Below are 20,164 nucleotides of genomic sequence, written 5' to 3'. Positions count from 1 at the left end.
TCTCTGCAGGGTCTTTTTCCAATAATGGATGGTCTTGCTCTTCCATTTTTCCTTGCAGACCTTTTTCCTGCAAGAATAGATAAAGAAATTAATTAGACACATATAATTTACATTAATCCAAATGTACCCACAGCTTTTGCTGCCTTCGGGTATTTCTCAATGTATTCTCTGTTCTTTGAACAAGAATCATGACCTGTCCCATGGTGTCAAGAATTTCAAAAGGACCTTCCCAATTACTCTCCCATGGTCCCGCCTTTCTAAATGTCTTAATCATCACTGATGCTCCTTTGACAAATTTAGAAGAATGAGGCGGTACCATGCGTTGCATCCTTGATGCTGTATGGGGGAGGATTGCTTTCAAATTTTCCTGAAGTACCTGCAACCACTTAGTTCTCGCAACAGCATCTTTCTGTGGAGTAGACAAAAACGGTTCATGAGGAAAAATCAAAGGCATTTTCCTTCCTGTCATTAATTCAAAAGGTGTATACTGGGTAGTAGCAGAGCTTGTTCCCCTAATACTCATCAATACCAAAGGTACAGCATCAACCCAAGTATTTCCTTTGTCCAGAAGAATTTTCGCAATTCTCGTCTTAATTGTTCTGTTCATTCTTTCAACAATACCTGCAGATTGAGGATGGTATGGAACATGAAATTGTTGACGTATTCCCAGTACTGCACACACAGCCTGCATGACCTTGCCAGTAAAACCTTGGGATCCGCCAAGTACAGAATACATGATTCACCAATGCCCTTGCCGTAGACGATGCATCATCTTTCCTGACAGGCAACACTTCTACCCACTTAGAAAAAACATCTACCACAACCAAAGCATACCTGAGACCTTGTTTACCTGAAGGTAAGGGACCTATGTAGTCAATCTGCAATGTAGACCACGGACCATCTGCAGGTGCAATTCTTAGAAGTGGAGGCTTTTGTCCTTTAGGCCTAGGATTCACTTGGACACAAATGAGACATGACTGCACAACATTTTGAACAGTACCCTCCATTTTTTCCCAATAAAACTTCTCTTTGAGAATCTCCAGCAATTTCTGCTGACCCACATGACCTAAACTTTCATGATTATAGCGGGTAAATTCTGTCTGCAAGTGTTTTGGTACAACTGGAAGTAAAATTTCCTTGCATCTCATAACACATCACTCCATTTTCACAAACAAAGGGAGGTGTTATATTATCCTTACAATTCACAATGAACTGATCCTTCATCTGCTCATCTATGAATGAAGGCACATTTACTTCCTTACCTCTTACTGGTAATACCTCCATAGGTTCTGGTTCTGCCACTATTTCTCCTATCAATGCTGCTTCCTTAGCCAGAGAATCTGCCTTCTCATTCCCCAGAACAAAATCACTAGTTCCTTTGCTATGACCTGGTATCTTGACAATAGCATAATGACTAGGCTTTTTAGAAGCAAGCTCAAAAATAGTTTGCAAAACATCAACCTGAGCTAGAATTTTGTTAGATGAATCCACAAAACCTCGTTTTTTCCACACAGGTAAGTAATCTATTAGTGATCTTACAACATAAGAACTATCACTATAGATAACCAAAGGACCATTGTTCTCTTTCTCATCAATTTCCAACACCTTTTTAACAGCTTCAATTTCTGCTCTCTGTGCTGAAAAATGTCCTGGCAATCTAATAGCTCGTCCTGTCTTTGGAAACCAAATGGCATATCCGGTAAAGTATTGTCCTATCAAACAAAACCTGGAACCATCCACATACACTGGTTCATCAGTTTCCTCTGCTTCTTTCCTGAAAAGAGATGGACACTCGCCCTGAAATGTCTCAAGACATTCATGAGAGTTACCTTCATATTGCATCAACTGTGGAAGCACATATTTAGCCTTATGGTCTACTTCAATCTGTTTTGGTGACAAAGACAACAACCAATGTGCAAACCTTTGATGAGACACTCCCGGGACACCTTTTTCAAGAAGCAATTTCAATGTGGAATAAGGAGTCTGCAGAGTAAGTCTGTTGAACCCTACAATGTGTTCTGTAGCTTTAACAGCAAAATGAACTCCCACCGTTTAGCTTTTTCAGCAAAGCCCTCAATGAACTCTCTGGAAAAATTGACAAGTCCTAAAAATTGTCTCAAACCTTTAAATGTAGTTGGAACAGGCAATGCACCTACAGCTGCTACTCTTTCCTGCAAAGGTCATCTCTGCCCTGAACTGATCAAAACCCCAGAGTACTGAACCTCTGTCTTCAGTAATTGGACCTTTCTTGGATTCAATTTCAATCCTGACTCGTACAACAGATCAAACAATTCAGCTAGTAAAGTGAGATGTTCCTCTCTACTCTCTGTTGCCAACAAGATATCATCAACGTATTGTAAAATACAATCTGGTCTGGAGAATTTTGATAACACCTTTGCCAATGCCTGATGAAACACACTAGGTGACATGTGAGCTCCTTGCGGTAACCTGCAAAATACATATTGTTCCTCCAGGAAAGTAAAAGCAAATTTGTACTGACAATTCCTGTCAATCTGTTTACTGAAAAAAACCATTACTGACATCCAGTACAGAGAAAAACGTTGTCTTTGCATTTAATCGAGACACAATGTCAGGGGTATCGACAACAATAGGCGCCACATTTGGAGTGCATTTGTTGATCATATGCAAATCCAGAAGCATTCTGTAAGAATTGTCTGGTTTCTTTACAGCCCATAATGGAGAATTTGTTACAGAATTTGATTTGCGTATGACACCCTGTTGAAGAAGTTCTTCAATGATTTTGGACAATGGCTCGATTGAATCTGGAGGCAATTTGTACTGTTTCTGCGCTCTTGGATCTGGCCCTTCAATTTTAACTTCAACATCTTTCAAACTTCCTACCTCATTCTTTGACTGCGCCCAGAAAAACTGAAGTTTTTTCACAAATTCAACAAGAGTCAAATCATTACAATCAATTTCTGGCCAAACGGAGGCATCCTCAATTAAGTCAATAACAGCTACAGTACTGAAATCACTTGGATCTATTGTCACAGACTTTTTAGGGTACATTCCCACACGGCGTATTTGCTGCGTATTTGCTGCTGCGTATTTTATTTTCTCTGTTGAAGTCAATGGGTAGGAAAATACGCAGCACCAAATACGCAGCAAAATACGCCGTGTGGGAATGTACCCTTAAGGTTAGTACTTCTCCAAATAACCTGGTTCCCCAAATCAATGACCCAACCTCTCTCTTTCATTACATCAGCCCCCAAAATGTTCTCAGAGCTAGGACAATGCCAGATGTCAATGTTATAATCAAGTAGCCAGGAATCTCAACAAAACATTACTAGCCAATTTAGCTGCCGTATAACGTTTCCCACTAAAGCCAACAATAGTGCAAACAGGTGAGGTGGATGTGACATGCATGGATTGATTAGTAACACTCAGTAGTGTTGCTCGCGAATATTCGCAATGCGAATTTTATTCGTGAATATAGCACTATATATTCGAAATTATGAATATTCGTATTTTTTTTTTTTCACAGTACACATCACAGTGATCACCCCTCTCTGCTTCCAGCTTGTGTGGTGTAAAGAAGGCTCTAATACTACTGTGTGAGACTGGTGCACGAATTTTCGCATATGCGAAAATTTGCATACACAAATTTTCGCATACACGAATTTTTGCTTATGCAAATTTTCGCATATGCAAATTTTTGCATATGCGAAACTAAAACGCGAATATTACGAATATGCAAATTTTGTGAATATATTACGAATATTCATCATATATTCGCAAAATATCGCGAATTCGAATATGGCCTATGCCACTCAACACTAACACTCAGTTGTGCCCCTGTGTCAAGTAAGAATGTCAGATCTTTGCCTTGTAGTCTGCCTCTGACATATAGTCTCCCACAATCATCAAGTGATATAGGAGCCACATACATCAAAGATTCCGAAGTCTAATTCCTATCTAGTCATTTAGGAGGGTTTAAATGTCTCTGGACATTCTTGCCTTCACTATTTTGAGTTAGTTCCTGTACTTGTTTAATTAGTGCGGAGTAAGGTGAAGTAGATTGACTCTGCTCACCAGTAGATGGAGCTGTTGGCACTAATCCATTCTCTTTTCCAAAACTTTGTTGTTTAGGACAAGGAGAAAAATCCCTCGACCTAAGGAACAATCTGCATTGCCATCTCAAATGTCCTTTTTTACCACAATGGTAACAATTGATATTTGATCTGTACATTCTCTGTTTAGAGTTTTCATTTTTAGCAGAGTTAGCCTGAGTCTTAGGACAGTCATTAGTATGTCCCTGGACAGTCGCTACCTTTACTCTCATGTTAGACACTTTTATTGATCTCCTTATGTGGTCAATAAATGTGGCTGCATCAGTCAAGGATGGTGCGTCTGATGCTAGTTTGAGTGAAACAGGATCTAAATATTTAAATTTCCTGACAAATGCTGTGATCATAATTCGTGGTTCCTCTTCATCAGGCACAGTCATGACCATTTTGTACGCCTTATCAAACTTCAACAAGAACGCAAAAGGGTCTTCTTGTGAAGTGACTTTTACATTTTCTATCAAATCAAGTGATGGAGAGGAGTCACCAGTGGTAAAAAAGATTAGTTGTTTTAACCTGTCACTGTCTGTAGCACGCACAAAACTTCCAATACCATCATCTCTAGGGGAGTCCTGAAGTCTGTTAGCCATATGAGATGGGAGCCACAGCCGGTATATCTTATTTTTCTGCTCGTCGGTGAGATAGTACTTATCTGTGTTAGTTTCAAAAACATCAATGTTATGAAAAGCATCCATTTTGTCATTGTACTGCGGGATGTCTTTTACTATCTTGATGTGTTGGTCATGTATTTTTAGAGTGATTTTGTGGCCCTATCTTGCAATTTTCGCTTTTCTAACTCATCTCTATTTAATGCTTCTTCTGTCTCCGGATTTACTGCTGGTGGTACATAAGAATTCATCCTATGAGCACCTTTTCCTCGGGTGAGAGCGGCTACCTCTTGTGAACATAATTTGGACACGAGTTGGTTTTTACAATCCAACTGTTGTTCATACAGTTCTAACTGCTGAGCCAAGAAATAACAATTTTGGCAGCCACCGTCATCCGAATCACATTCTACGTCATCACATGCAGTGTTACGTTGATTATCTGTTTTTTGGTTAATCATGCAAAGACTTTGTCTAGGTTGTAAATCGGCTACAATCAGGTCATTAAATTACCATATGTAAGACATTGTGAATCTTTTTCTGAACCTCATTTACACAAAATATTTTCTTATCTATCTACTTATTCTGTTCCTCACATTGTTTATACAATTCAGTCCATAGCTCCGCATTAGTTGCACAGTAAGCGAACTGAAAAGATAAATTACTTTTATTAGAATAAGAGGTAATAAAATCCATGTTTACCTGCTTCACTTGGTGGAGAAATTCCCTCGTGACTCTGGTCTGTATACTTGTAGCTTGTGTCCTGTCGCAGCAGCGTCTAGGTCCTTTCTGTAGCTTTTGTCCCGATAGGTTGCAGTGAACATGTGTTCTTCACTCTTCAACTCCCCCTCAGCAAACTAGAGGGCAAAGGTCAGGAGAAGCATCCAGGCGGCTCGCCGTATGAAGAATAATAGTCCTGCGTGCTGATTGACAAGCTTTAGGCTTTTGCGGACAAACTTCACAAGCCACTTCCAGAAATCCAAGAGTATATTTAATTTACACCAAAGAGGTTAAATACAGGCATGGAGTAAATAATGTACAAAGAAAGAGTTCCTTACATAAAAATGATTGTAGATAGAAAAGTTCATATCTCCTGGTCCTTGAGCATTCCTTCATGTGTAGGAGAGATAGTGTGAGTTGTGAGGCCGGCAGAGGGAATGTTGTTGTTCTTCCTTGTGTTACCTTCTTCGTGTTACCCTCTTACTTGTTCCAAATGGCCTTCTTATATACTATTAGCTTAGGCCTCATTGGATACATAACAAGTCCTTAAATGTATAGATTCTATTTCAGTTTATGTGGTAATGCGGCCAACCTACAAATATGGTCTTAGGTTGTTTCTCCCTAATTAGTGACTAACTATAGAATATAGCTGACACCACTAAGTTGTATATTTGGAGCACTACACGTGGTTACATGTCAGCCATCTTGACTTTCACTAACCTTCAGTATATAAAATACAGTGATCTCTTATCAATGATTACATATGGTCTTATGTTAGGGGTAAGTAAGCTTTGTTAAATTTGTTAATTATGATATTACAAATGTCTTCAGGGTGAGCGTCTATACGGGACACGTGGTCTCTTCTGAATCATAACAAAATTACTAAATAACCATCGGATAGAAGAGAAATAACAATTCCGTACTATGATAGGGACGGACTGTACAAATATAAAATATTATTGGTAAATATAAGATTTAAGAACCTTTATCCTTCCAATCCACGACATATATGGGAATTTACGAGCGCGTAACTGGGTCTTCAATCCGTGTAATAATGGCGCAAAGTGTGAAGTAAAGAGATCTTGTACCAGATGTGATCAGATCTCTAGGGATTTTATACCCCGGGGAGGACAAAGAAAAGGAAAAGAATTACACCGATGTTTACTGAACCCGGGGGACGCTGAGATATTGACGACTTCTCATATAGAAAAATGGATTTTATGATCTGAGACCGAAAATAGACGTCAAGACGGGAAACGCTGGTCTAGGGTTTGTGATAAATAAAAGTATCTGCAACGTCTTATGTTCAGAAGAGACGATCTTCAAGGGAGACGCGCGGATCCTGTCTGATGCCTTGAATTAAAGTCTCTATAATCATAATGAGAAGGGGGCGGGGACAACACTGACGTGTTACATTCCCTATATACAACGCCAGGGACAATATTACATTTATTATAAGTCCAGTGTGCGGAGATGAATATAAGAATAATAAATAATATAAGAAAGAAAACTTTTATTAACAATTGGTAACAAGTTTGGAGATGCAGTATATGATATATGTATAAATGTCAGATATCCTATGTACATGGATAATATATAGATGTGTTGTCTGCATCATTTACTGCTCTGAATTGGCTTCTCTCATGTGTGAGTTCTTTTATGATTAACAAGACTTGATTGTTGAGTAAAACATTTCCCACATTCTGCACATGGAAATGGCTTCTCCCCTGTGTGAGTTCGTTTATGTTCACGAAGAATTGATTTCTTAGCAAAACATTTTCCACAGTCTGTACATGAGAATGGCTTCTCCCCTGTGTGAGTTCTTTGATGGTAAACAAGAGTTGCTTTCTCAGTATAACATTTACCACATTCTGAACATGAAAATGGCTTCTTTCCTGTGTGAGTTATTTGATGTTTATAAAGAGTTGGCTTAAGAGCAAAACATTTCCCACATTCTGAACATGAAAATGGCTTCTCTCCTGTGTGAGTTATTTGATGTCTAACAAGACTTGATTTAATAGTAAAACATTTCCCACATTCTGAACATGAAAACAGCTTCTCTCCTGTGTGAGTTATTTGATGCTGAACAAGACCTGAATTAGAAGTAAAACATTTCCCACATTCTGAGCATGAAAATGGCTTCTCTCCTGTGTGAGTTCTTTGATGTACAATGAGATCGAATTTAGAAGTATAACATTTCCAACATTCTGAGCATGAATATGGTTTATATACTGTAAGAGCTTGTTGATGTCCAACACCCCTTCTGTGACTTTTATTTTGCTGAACATCCTGTGATGACTGAGAAGACAGGACCTGTATATAAGGATGAGATGACAGATCTTGGCTGTGAAGGGCTGAGGGTGTATCTGGGATAATGGAATGTTCTTCATATGTATCTTGTGTGATATCATCATCTGCTTTATAATCTGAAGATAGAAGATTCTCCTCTGATCTCCTGGTACAAGAATCTGCCAAGAATAACACAGATTTTATTATTAATATTAACCCCTTAACAACCCTTATTAACCCCTTAACAATCCTTAAGCTTTTGTGTTTTAATTTTTTCCTCCTCTCCTCATAGCTATAACTCTTATTTTTCCATCTACATTGCGTTTGAGAGCTTGTTGTTTTGTGGGACGGATCTTACATTGTATCAACTGTGCATGAAAATATAAGTCTGGTCCATACAATCACAGCGATATCTAATTTGCATAGTTTTGGTTACACTTTACTACTTTTTAAAAACAATTACAAAAAACATCTTTTGAATGTTTTTTTTATTTTATTTTTTTTACACTTTTTGGTCCTTCTATAGGACTTGTATGAGCAGTCATTGGATTGCTCATACAGATCAGTACAGTATTTACTGCATTGATCCATTAGAGCCGACCATAGACAGGCTGTATGAATAGCAGAGTCCCGGCAGAGTCCTAGCAATCATGTTATGTGCAGTAAAATTGACTTGTTCTCCTCATAGATCAGGTTGGTACGATCGGTATGTATAACAGAGCGTTATCTTTTAGGCTGGGTTCACACTACGTTTTCTCCCATACGGGAGCGCATACGGCAGGGGGGAGCTAAAAGCTCGCGCTCCCGTATGTCACCGTATGCGCTCCCGTATGTCATTCATTTCAATGAGCCGACCGGAGTGAAACGTTCGGTCCGGTCGGCTCATTTTTGCGCCATATGCGCTTTTACAACCGGACCTAAAACTGTGGTCAACCACGGTTTGAGGTCCGGTTGTAAAAGCGCATACGGCGCAAAAATGAGCCGACCGAACGTTTCACTCCGGTCGGCTCATTGAAATGAATGACATACGGGTGCGCATACGGTGACATACGGGAGCGCGAGCTTTTAGCTCCCCTCTGCCGTATGCGCTCCCGTATGGGAAAAAAACGTAGTGTGAATCCAGCCTTACTCAGTTTTTTTTTTTATTTAAACTTATTTTAGTAAAAAGTGAGTAAAGAGCCGTACAGTGTAAGTACAGACCATGGAAGTCTATGACAAAATCCCATTCAGCACAGCATGATGTATACAGAGTGAGGACAGCTGCATAACACAGTCACTGACTACAGACACAATACAACCTAAACCGGGAACTAGAGCCTGCGCAGAACTGGTTGTTCAATCCCACTCCCGCCCGCTCCCAATGATTTTTTTTTTACCAATCCCGCCCACACCCGTAGGATGTTTGCTCCACTCCCACTAAAATGTTTGTCCAATCCCGTCCGCTAACATAGGAATGTACAGACACTAGGGTGCAATGCTCTGCACATACTCCCCATGTAAACTTTCCATTTCTATGCAGAGCACTTTTCAGTAAAAATGACACCTTAGCCGGTGGCAGGGGGAGGAGACTATTGGGAGGGGCACTCTGAGTGTGAGACCCGCAGCCATAGTGCCTGACTGCCCGCCCGCAGCAGCCTCCTGACCGTCTGCGTATTTGGAGTTGGGTCCCGCGTGATCCCAATCCCAGTGCATCCCTCTACCGGGAATTTTAAAGGTGTACTCCGCCCACAGGATAAAAAAGATAGGGGATAAGATGTCTGATTGTGGGGGTCCTACCACTGGGGACCGCCACGATCTCCCTGCAGCACCCGACGTTCTGAAAGTTTTTTTTCAGAATGCTTGGTTTGGGCGGCCGGAGATGTGACATCATGCCACGCCCCCTCCCATAGACATGAATGGAGGGGGCGTGACATAACGTCACATCCCGGCCGCCCAAACTCGGCGTTGTTAACATACTGTTTAGAATGCCGGGTGTTGCACGGAGATCACAGCTGCAGGACCCCCGTGATCAGACATCTTATCTCCTATCCTATGGGTAGGGGATAAGGTGTCTGTGGGCGGAGTAACATGTGGTGGCGCAGTATGGGAGTTATTACCAAGTACCCTTGCTGTCCTGTTGGGCAACCTCCCCTCAGTGTCCCCTGGGCCCCCCACTTGCACCTGCCCCCCCCATGAACATATGTTTACCATGTATTATACTGTGTAATGTGTGAAGAAAGCCTTGTCACTTTAGGAAAGGTTAAAGGGGTTATCGAGAAAAAAACTTTTTTTAATATATCAACTGGCTCCAGAAAGTTAAACAGATTTATAAATTACTTCTATTAAAAAATCTTAATCCTTTCAGTACTTATGAGCTTCTGAAGTTAAGGTTGTTCTTTTCTGTCTAAGTCCTCTCTGATGACACCTGTCTCGGGAAACACCCAGTTTAGCAGAGGTTTGCTATGGGGATTAAAAGGAGTAAGCTCAGGGCATATTTAAGCATATATATATATTTTTTTTTTATTTTATTTTATTTTTTTTTATAAAAAAATTTTTTAAACTAGTCATAAAAAAATATGTAAATTGGGAATCGTTTAAATCGTATTGACCTAAGAATCAAATTAGCAAAATTGCATTTTCTTTTCAGTTTCACCTCACAATCATTTTTTCAAGTTTTATAGAAGATTTTATGGAAATGAAGAAATTAAGGATTTCATTATCACGTACAGTGGATCCGGCAAAATACATGTCTGTGTCTATAAACAGGCGAGGAGGAAAAAATAAAAGATGTAAAAATTATAACTGGCTACATCATTAACCTGTTAAAGACCAAGGGAGTACCTGTATGCCCCGAGTCTCCTCCCTTTCTATAAAGCGGGACCACAGCCGGGACCAGTAACTAATAGCGCGTGGCACTGATCGTGGTGCCGCATGCTATTAACCCTTTAGATGCAGCGTTCAAAGTTGATCGCCGCATCTAAAGTGAAACTAAACTACCCCCAGCTAGCTCAGTGGGCTGTTCTGGACCGCTGCAGTGAAATCGCGGCATCCTGAACAGCTGTAGGACACAAGGAGGGTCCCCCTACCTGCCTCCTGGTGCCGCTCGCTGAATGACTGCTCAGTGCCTGAGATCCAGGCATGAGTAGTCAAGCAGCAGAATCATTGATCAATGTTATCCTATGGGATAACAATGATCAATGTAAAAGATCAGTGTGTGCAGTGTTATAGTCCCCTATGGGATAACAATGATCAGTGTAAGAGATTAGTGTGTGCAGTGTTATAGTCTCCTATGGGATAACAATGATCAGTGTAAAAGATTAGTGTGTGCAGTGGTATAGTCCCCTATGAGATAACAATGATCAGTGTAAGAGATCAGTGTGTGCAGTGTTATAGGCCCCTATGGGATAACAATGATCAGTATAAGAGATCAGTGTGCGCAGTGTTATAGTCTCCTATGGGAGTTATAACATTGCAAAAAAGAAAGTGAAAAAAAAAAAGTGAATAAAGATCATTTAACCCCTTCCCTAATAAAAGTTTGAATCACCCCCTTTTTCCATTAAAAAAAAGTGTAAATAAAAATAAACATATGTGGTATCGCCGCGTGCGGAAATGTCCAAATTATAAAAATATTTTGTTAATTAAACCGCACGGTCAATGGGGTAAACGCAAATAAATTCCAAAGTCCGAAATATCGCATTTTTGGTCACTTTTTATATAATGAAAAAATGAATAAAAAGCGATCAAAAAGTCCAATCAATACAAAAATGGTACCGCTAAAAACTTCAGATCACGGTGCAAAAAGAATGAGCCCTCATACCGCCCCGTACGTGGAAAAATAAAAAGTTATAGGTGTCAGAAGATGACAATATTAAGCGTATACATTTTCCTGCATGTAGTTATGATTTTTTCCAGAAGTCCGACAAAATCAAACCTATATAATAGGGGATCATTATAATCGTATGGACCTACAGAATAAAGAGAAGGTGTCATTTTTACCGAAAAATTTACTGCGTACAAACGTAAACCCCCAAAATTTACAAAATGGTGGTTTTTCTTCAATTTTGTCGCACAATGATTTCTTTTCCATTTCATCATAGATTTATGGGTAAAATTACTGATGTCCTTACAAAGTAGAAGTGGTGGTGCAAAAAATAAGCCATAATATGGCTTTTTAGGTGCACATTTTAAAGAGTTATGATTTTTTAAAGGTAAGGAGGAAAAAATAAAAGTGCAAAAACAGAAAAAACCCTGGTCTTTAAGGGGTTAAAGGGTTAAAACAAAAATAAACTGGAAACTAGGTCAAACACACAGCCAGGGGTCAGGAACCAAAGCTGGTACTCCGGAATAGCCAAAGTCAGGACACCCAAAAGTCAGAACCAGGATTAGGAACCAGAGTGGATGTCAGCCAGACCAGGGTCATAAATGGAATCACAATCAGGAACAACAGTAACGCGCTTGGAGATCAGACTGCCTCTGCCCTTCCGTGGTCTTTGAACTGTTGCCGTTAAATAGCCAGGACCCAGCAGGGAAGGGGCTGGCTGATTAAAAGGTAGCCAGGGAAATAAGTAGCTGCTCAATAATAACAGCTGAGGTTTTGCTGTCTGAGAAACCAGCAGTGGAGCAAAGGAAAGGCAAGAGCCCTCACAGTACCCACCTCTAAACTAACCCTCCACATAGGGGAGCAACAGATTTGTGAAGGGATTAAGCATGAAAGGCACGGAGAAGGGCAGGAGAACGTACATCTGTAGCTGGAACCAGGACCATTCCTCTGCTCCATAGCCTTTCCAGAGGATTAGATACTGGAGGCCGCCCCTGGACATATGGGAGTCAAGGATACTGCAGACCTCATAATCCGACCCTGTCAAGGTGTAGTGAGGTGTAGTGATTGCATAACAACAACTTTAACTCCTTAAAGGAATCAAAACAATTTTCATTTTTGCAATTTTCCTCCTTATTGTTATTGATTTAAAATAAGTAATGTCATTACAAAGTACAATTGGTGACGCAAAAAACAAGTCATATGTGTCTATAGGGGGGAAATTACGTGTTATGATTTTTAGAAGATAATAATCATAACACGTAATTTCCCCCCTATAGACACATATGACTTGTTTTTTGCGTCACCAATTGCACTTTGTAATGACATTACTTTTGACCCCTATAACTAATTTTGACCCTTTTACGCACATGGCAGTACCACATTAGATTTTTTTTTTTTATTACATCATTTTATTTAAAAAAATTGGAAAAGGGGGGGGGGGTGATTCACATTTATTCGCTTATTTTTTTTTAAACCATTTTTTACCCCCTCACAGGGAGCTACAACATGCAATCTTTTGATTGCAAACACTGATCAATGCTATACCATAGCATAGCATTAATCAGTGTTATCAGCACTCTGCTGCTCCAGCCTGCTAAGCAGGCATGAAGCAGTAGATCACCAATGGGACGACGAGGAGGTAGGTGAGGACCCTCCCGCCGTCCAGTAAGCTGATGGGACATCACGATTTTGTCGCAATAGTCCAGATCAGCTACGCTGAGCTGCCGGGATACTTCTGGTTTTGTTTTAGACGCCGTGATAAACTTTGATTGTGGCGTCTAAAGCGTTAATGCCGGGCATCGGCCCGAACGGCCGTGCCCGGCATTAACCTTGGTTCCCGGCTGCTGATAGCAGTTGGGACCCATGGGGTTTGAAGCTTTCTCTGCTCGGGAGAACGGTTTAGACCCCGGTAATGGGAATCAGGACGTACAGGTACGCCCTGAGTCCTTTAGTGGTTAAGAATAAAATCTATACGACCTTTGAAGTCCGCATGGAGGGCGCGAGGTTAAGTCCATAGGAAACCGGGTTAACCTGTCAAAGTACGTGGTAGGGCCCAATATACAGGGGAGCCATTTTTTTGGGTAGAAGTGCAGGGAATCAAGTTGTGGGTGGACAACCATACCCTCGCCTGATCTTCAAGGAGGGTGTCACTAATTGCCTTACAGTCAGTCTGGAGCTTCTGCTACATGGACCTCTAGAGTGATCCTTGGATTTTAGTCTATGTGCTGTCAAAGCGACTTCAATAAGATTCTGCTGCACTGTGCACACGATGGAATTTACAGATCTTGTCCAGATAGACTTGTGTATTCTTTCTGCAGATTCCGCTCGGAAATACATTACAGTCTATGAGACGCCGCATTTCTGAGTGGTCCTATCGGCTATCGGAGCATTCTAATCTGCGGAATGTCGCCGTGTTTTCTCTGTGTTTTTTCTGCACTTTTTCAGCCTTTTGAACCCGGCCTTAGCCAAGATAAAAAAAATCAGGAGAAGAAGAGAGCCCACCTAGCCTGTCCTAGAGATAAACATTTGTTTATTTGTTTGTTTTTAACCTCTCCTGCTCTGGACAGTTCCTGCCCTGGACAGAGATGTCAGCAGAGAGCAGTGTGGTCAGACTGAAAAGAACTACACAGCTTTCTCAGCAGCATACAGCAGCTGACGAGTACTGGAAGGCTAAAGATAATTTTAAATATTTTTTTTTTCCATCGGAGTCCATAAAAGCATATTACAACCGGTAACTGAGCAGAATCTGCATTAAGTGGTTACTACTCACCTAGGCGGTTACCTGTAGGAATGTCCTCCTTATACTGCTCATCGCCACTCACATCTGTCTCTCCTTTTATGTCTGTAGTATTAATATAGATCAGATCTACTCCTGTAGGAATGTCCTTTTTATACTGCTGATCACCGCTCACATATGTCTCTTCTTCTTCCTTTATGTCTGTAGCATTAATATAGATCAGATCTTTCTCTGTTTGAATGTTCTCCTTATACTGCTCATTACCGCTCACATCTGTCTCTTCTTCTTTCCTTATGTCTGTAGCATTAATATAGATCAGATCTTTCTCTGTTTGAATGTTCTCCTTATACTGCTCATCACTGCTCAAATCTGTCTCTTCTTCTTTCCTTATGTCTGTAGCATTAATATAGATGAACTCTTTCCCTATAGGAATGTCCTCCTTATACTTCTCATCACAGCTCACATCTGTCTCTGGAGCATTAATATTGTTTGGACCTTCTCCCTGATTCATAAGATATGGAAGAAATATTGTAAAAGTCATCAGACAGTAGGAGAAGTCACGTGGGATGTTATAGATGAGCAGGAGATGAGGAGTCATGGAGGGTGAGGGGACTGACCACAAGAGCTTCACAGCCCTTCTACAGATCATAGGGAATATCTCCATCTACCTGATCATCCTGTGGAAGAAGAGGATGTGGACACCTCTCTGGTGCTGTTCTCTTACTGGATCTGACTGTAGGGAACACATACAGAGACTGAATTCATTCTTTACATACAAATAATGAGAGGACGTGTGTATATAGTCATGTCTATTACCTGGTGATGTGAGGGGCTGCTGATCCTCCATCATGACCTGATCCTTGTACTGATCCTTGTGTCCTTCTACATACTCCCACTCCTCCATGGAGAAATAGACCGCCACGTCCTGACACCTTATAGGAACCTGACACACAATGATACAGTCATCACCACAACCCCTCCAGTGGTGTTACTGTATAATGTCCCAGCAGTGTCACCTCTCCAGTCATCACCAGACCCCTCCATTACTGTATAATGTCCCAGCATTCCCAGCAGTGTCACCTCTCCAGTCATCACCAGACCCCTCCATTACTGTATAATGTCCCAGCATTCCCAGCAGTGTCACCTCTCCAGTCATCACCAGACCCCTCCATTACTGTATAATGTCCCAGCACTCCCAGCAGTGTCATCTCTCCAGTCATCACCAGAACCCTCCATTACTGTATAATGTCCCAGCATTCCCAGCAGTGTCATCTCTCCAGTCATCACCAGAACCCTCCATTACTGTATAATGTCCCAGCAGTGTCACCTCTCCAGTCATCCCCAGACCCCTCCTTTACTGTATAACGTTCCAGCAGTGTCACCTCTCCAGTCATCACCAGACCCCTCCATTACTGTATAATGTCCCAGCATTCCCAGCAGTGTCACCTCTCCAGTCATCACCAGACCCCTCCATTACTGTATAATGTCCCAGCAGGGTCACCTCTCCAGTCATCACCAGACCCCTCCATTACTGTATAATGTCCCAGCAGTGTCACCTCTCCAGTCATCACCAGACCCCTCCATTACTGTATAATGTCCCAGCAGTGTCACCTCTCCAGTCATCACCAGACCCCTCCATTACTGTATAATGTCCCAGCAGTGTCACCTCTCCAGTCATCACCAGACCACTCCATTACAGTATAATGTCCCAGCATTCCCAGCAGTGTCATCTCTCCAGTCATCACCAGACCCCTCCATTACTGTATAATGTCCCAGCAGTGTCACCTCTCCAGTCATCACCAGACCCCTCCATTACTGTATAATGTCCCAGCAGTGTCACCTCTCCAGTCATCACCAGACCCCCTCCATTACTGTATAATGTCCCAGCAGTGTCACCTCTCCAGTCATCACCAGACCCCTCCATTACTGTATAATGTCCCAGCATTCCCAGCAGTGTCACCTCTCCAGTCATCACCAGACCCCTCCATTACTGTATAATGTCCCAGCAGTGTCACCTCTCCAGTCATCACCAGACCCCCTCCATTACTGTATAATGTCCCAGCAGTGTCACCTCTCCAGTCATCACCAGACCCCTCCATTACTGTATAATGTCCCAGCAGTGTCACCTCTCCAGTCATCACCAGACCACTCCATTACAGTATAATGTCCCAGCATTCCCAGCAGTGTCACCTCTCCAGTCATCACCAGACCCCTCCATTACTGTATAATGTCCCAGCAGTGTCACCTCTCCAGTCATCACCAGACCACTCCATTACAGTATAATGTCCCAGCATTCCCAGCAGTGTCACCTCTCCAGTCATCACCAGACCCCTCCATTACTGTATAATGTCCCAGCAGTGTCACCTCTCCAGTCATCACCAGACCCCTCCATTACTGTATAATGTCCCAGCAGTGTCACCTCTCCAGTCATCACCAGACCCCTCCATTACTGTTTAATGTCCCAGCAGAGTCACCTCTCCAGTCATCACCAGACCCCTCCATTACTGTATAATGTCCTAGCAGTGTCACCTCTCCAGTCATCACCAGACCCCTCCATTACTGTATAATGTCCCAGCATTCCCAGCAGTGTCACCTCTCCAGTCATCACCAGACCCCTCCATTACTGTATAATGTCCCAGCAGTGTCACCTCTCCAATCATCACCAGACCCCTCCATTACTGTATAATGTCCCAGCAGTGTCACCTCTCCAGTCATCACCAGACCCCTCCATTACTGTATAATGTCCCAGCAGTGTCACCTCTCCAGTCATCACCAGACCCCTCCATTACTGTATAATGTCCCAGCAGTGTCACCTCTCCAGTCATCACCAGACCCTTCCATTACTGTATAATGTCCCAGCAGTGTCACCTCTCCAGTCATCACCAGACCCCTCCATTACTGTATAATGTCCCAGCAGTGTCACCTCTCCAGTCATCACCAGACCCCTCCATTACTGTATAATGTCCCAGCAGTGTCACCTCTCCAGTCATCACCAGACCCCTCCATTACTGTATAATGTCCAGCAGTGTCACCTCTCCAGTCATCACCAGACCCCTCCATTACTGTATAATGTCCAGCAGTGTCACCTCTCCAGTCATCACCAGACCCCTCCATTACTGTATAATGTCCCAGAAGGGTCACCTCTTCAGTCATCACCAGACCCCTCCATTACTGTATAATGTCCCAGCATTCCCAGCAGTGTCACCTCTCCAGTCATCACCAGACCCCTCCATTACTGTATAATGTCCCAGCAGTGTCACCTATCCAGTCATCACCAGACCCCTCCATTACTGTATAATGTCCCAGCATTCCCAGCAGTGTCACCTCTCCAGTCATCACCAGACCCCTCCATTACTGTATAATGTCCCAGCAGTGTCACCTATCCAGTCATCACCAGACCCCTCCATTACTGTATAATGTCCCAGCATTCCCAGCAGTGTCACCTCTCCAGTCATCACCAGACCCCTTCATTACTGTATAATGTCCCAGCAGTGTCACCTCTCCAGTCATCACCAGACCCCTCCATTACTGTATAATGTCCCAGCAATGTCACCTCTCCAGTCATCACCAGACCCCTCCATTACTGTATAATGTCCCAGCATTCCCAGCAGTGTCACCTCTCCAGTCATCACCAGACCCCTCCATTCCTGTATAATGTCCCAGCAGTGTCACCTCTCCAGTCATCACCAGACCCCTCCATTACTGTATAATGTCCCAGCAATGTCACCGCTCCAGTCATCACCAGACCCCTCCATTACTGTATAATATCCCAGCAGTGTCACCTCTCCAGTCATCACCAGACCCCTCCATTACTGTATAATGTCCCAGCATTCCCAGCAGTGTCACCTCTCCAGTCATCACCAGACCCCTCCATTACTGTATAATGTCCCAGCAGTGTCACCTCTCCAGTCATCACCAGACCCCTCCATTACTGTATAATGTCCCAGCAGTGTCACCTCTCCAGTCATCACCAGACCCCTCCATTACTGTATAATGTCCCAGCAGTGTCACCTCTCCAGTCATCACCAGACCCCTCCATTACTGTATAATGTCCCAGCAGGGTCACCTCTTCAGTCAGCAGCTCCATCATCTTGTTGATGAGTTCTAGGATCTTCTGTTCATCCATTTCCTCATGTATCAGGGAGTGAGGTGGGGGCCCCGGGATTGGGCTCAGGGTTCTTCCCCATCCTTCACACACAGGGGCCTGACAGCGCCCACTAGAGGACTTCTTCACTACTGTGTAATCCTATGTATGGTAAGACACATTAATATCACTACATACATTCCCAGAATCCCTCACCTCTCCAGTCATATCCATCTGTTATTACATAGATACGAATGAGGTCATGTGACATCACTCCCAGAATCCCTCACCTCTCCAGTCATATCCATCTGTTATTACATAGATAAGAATGAGGTCATGTGACATCACTCCCAGAATCCCTCACCTCTCCAGTCATATCCATCTGTTATTACATAGATAAGAATGAGGTCATGTGACATCACTCCCAGAATCCCTCACCTCTCCAGTCATATCCATCTGTTATTCCATAAATAAGAATGAGGTCATGTGACATCACTCCCAGAATCCCTCACCTCTCCAGTAAGCCGGAAGAGTATCTGTAGGGTGAGGTTTATGATCCTGTCGGCCATCTTGTTCCTGTCTCTCTCCATGGTTGATGGGTCATCCAGGAGAATTCTCTTATATAGAAGATATCAGCAGAGGATCCTGGATTGGAGAAACCTGAAGGGAAGAAGAGGAGACGATGATAAACCGCACCAGATTCTATGGAGAAATAAAATCCATTTCCTGGAGATAATCTGGGGAAACATCTGAGGAGACATTATAGTCACAATGATTTCGGATGAGTTCTCCTCTATGATGACGTCCTCGGAAATTTACCAGAAAATCTTTCAGAATCTTTGGCGGCAAAGAATCAAATACAGAAGAACAAACACCGAGAACACGAAAAGAAAGACAAGAAGGTAAACGTAAAGAAAAGAGAAGAAAAAGGGAGGATAGAGGGTGAAGGGGAACAAGGGGGGGAGGAGCATAAGGCGGGAATGGACGACCAATCACATGACCCAGCAATATAGCAGAGAACACGCTGGAGGACACAACAGGACGGCGACTCCACAGGATCCTGGAATCACATCCACGGGGGCCACGTCTGGTAGAATCTATCATGAGACTCATGGATGGCGACTAATCTATCACCTTGGACACCAGAGCCGGAGGAGATGGGAAGATTTATAGGATGTGGGAGATGAAGGGTTAATGTATCATTTTACTGTATTTTAGCTATAGATCAATGTCTGTCCCCTCCCCCAGAGAGAGGAGAAGATGTCTGGGGGCGGAGTCACCTTTATAGGGGTTCATTGTGTCATGTCACAGCCACACCCCTCGTGATGTCACAGCCACACACACCCTCGTGATGTCACAGCCACACCCCCTCGTGATGTCACAGCCACACACCCTCGTGATGTCACAGCCACACCCTCTCCTGATGTCACAGCCACACCCCTCATGATATCACAGCCACACCCCCTCGTGATATCACAGCCACACACACTCGTGATATCACAGTCACACCCCTCGTGATGTCAGATCTCCATAAACCTCCTTCTACAAGATGGCGGCGGCCGGGGAGACATGTGGACACCGCGGGGAGAGAACCAGAAGGAGAAGAAGAACCTGACATATTAGAGGTAAAGACATAACAGGAATAGGGCCACAAGGACAGGAGGGCGGGGCTTCTAGCTGGGGGCCAACTGGGCGGAGATATAGGAAATGAGTAAAGATGGCGGAATAACACAAACAGCAGCAGAAACAAGACAATATATTAACCCTTCTCTCACCAGGAGCAAAGATAAAATAATATTATAGTAATAAACACAAAAATACATAAAAATAATCCCCAAAGGAGAA

General features: G+C 42.7%; 2 protein-coding genes across 2 annotated transcripts in view; one reads left to right on the top strand and one right to left on the bottom strand.

Moving 5' to 3' along the window:
- The window catches only part of LOC130302636 (oocyte zinc finger protein XlCOF7.1-like), a gene marked incomplete at its 5' end in the record, with an annotated part of 42,847 nt that overhangs the window by 7,477 nt on the left and 15,206 nt on the right, over positions 1–20,164 (top strand). Inside the window, 1 exon segment of the mRNA XM_056551720.1 lies at positions 4,459–4,577. Within this exon segment, the coding sequence (XP_056407695.1) occupies positions 4,459–4,577 (119 nt within the window).
- Positions 14,111–19,534, bottom strand: LOC130302638 (uncharacterized). The gene is made up of 6 exons (XM_056551721.1): positions 19,454–19,534; positions 18,832–18,979; positions 18,302–18,481; positions 15,052–15,178; positions 14,904–14,968; positions 14,111–14,737 (listed from the first exon to the last, which is right to left on the bottom strand). Exons 2-6 carry the CDS (start codon positions 18,907–18,909, stop codon positions 14,261–14,263), a joined length of 927 nt encoding a protein of 308 aa, XP_056407696.1. The 5' UTR covers positions 18,910–18,979; positions 19,454–19,534; the 3' UTR covers positions 14,111–14,260.

This window comes from Hyla sarda, unplaced genomic scaffold (genome assembly GCF_029499605.1).
Source record: "Hyla sarda isolate aHylSar1 unplaced genomic scaffold, aHylSar1.hap1 scaffold_1173, whole genome shotgun sequence".
In the NCBI taxonomy this organism is placed as follows: domain Eukaryota; kingdom Metazoa; phylum Chordata; class Amphibia; order Anura; family Hylidae; genus Hyla; species Hyla sarda.
The sequence above is the reverse complement of the archived record's forward strand: the minus strand, read 5'-3'. Positions and strand labels throughout refer to the sequence as shown.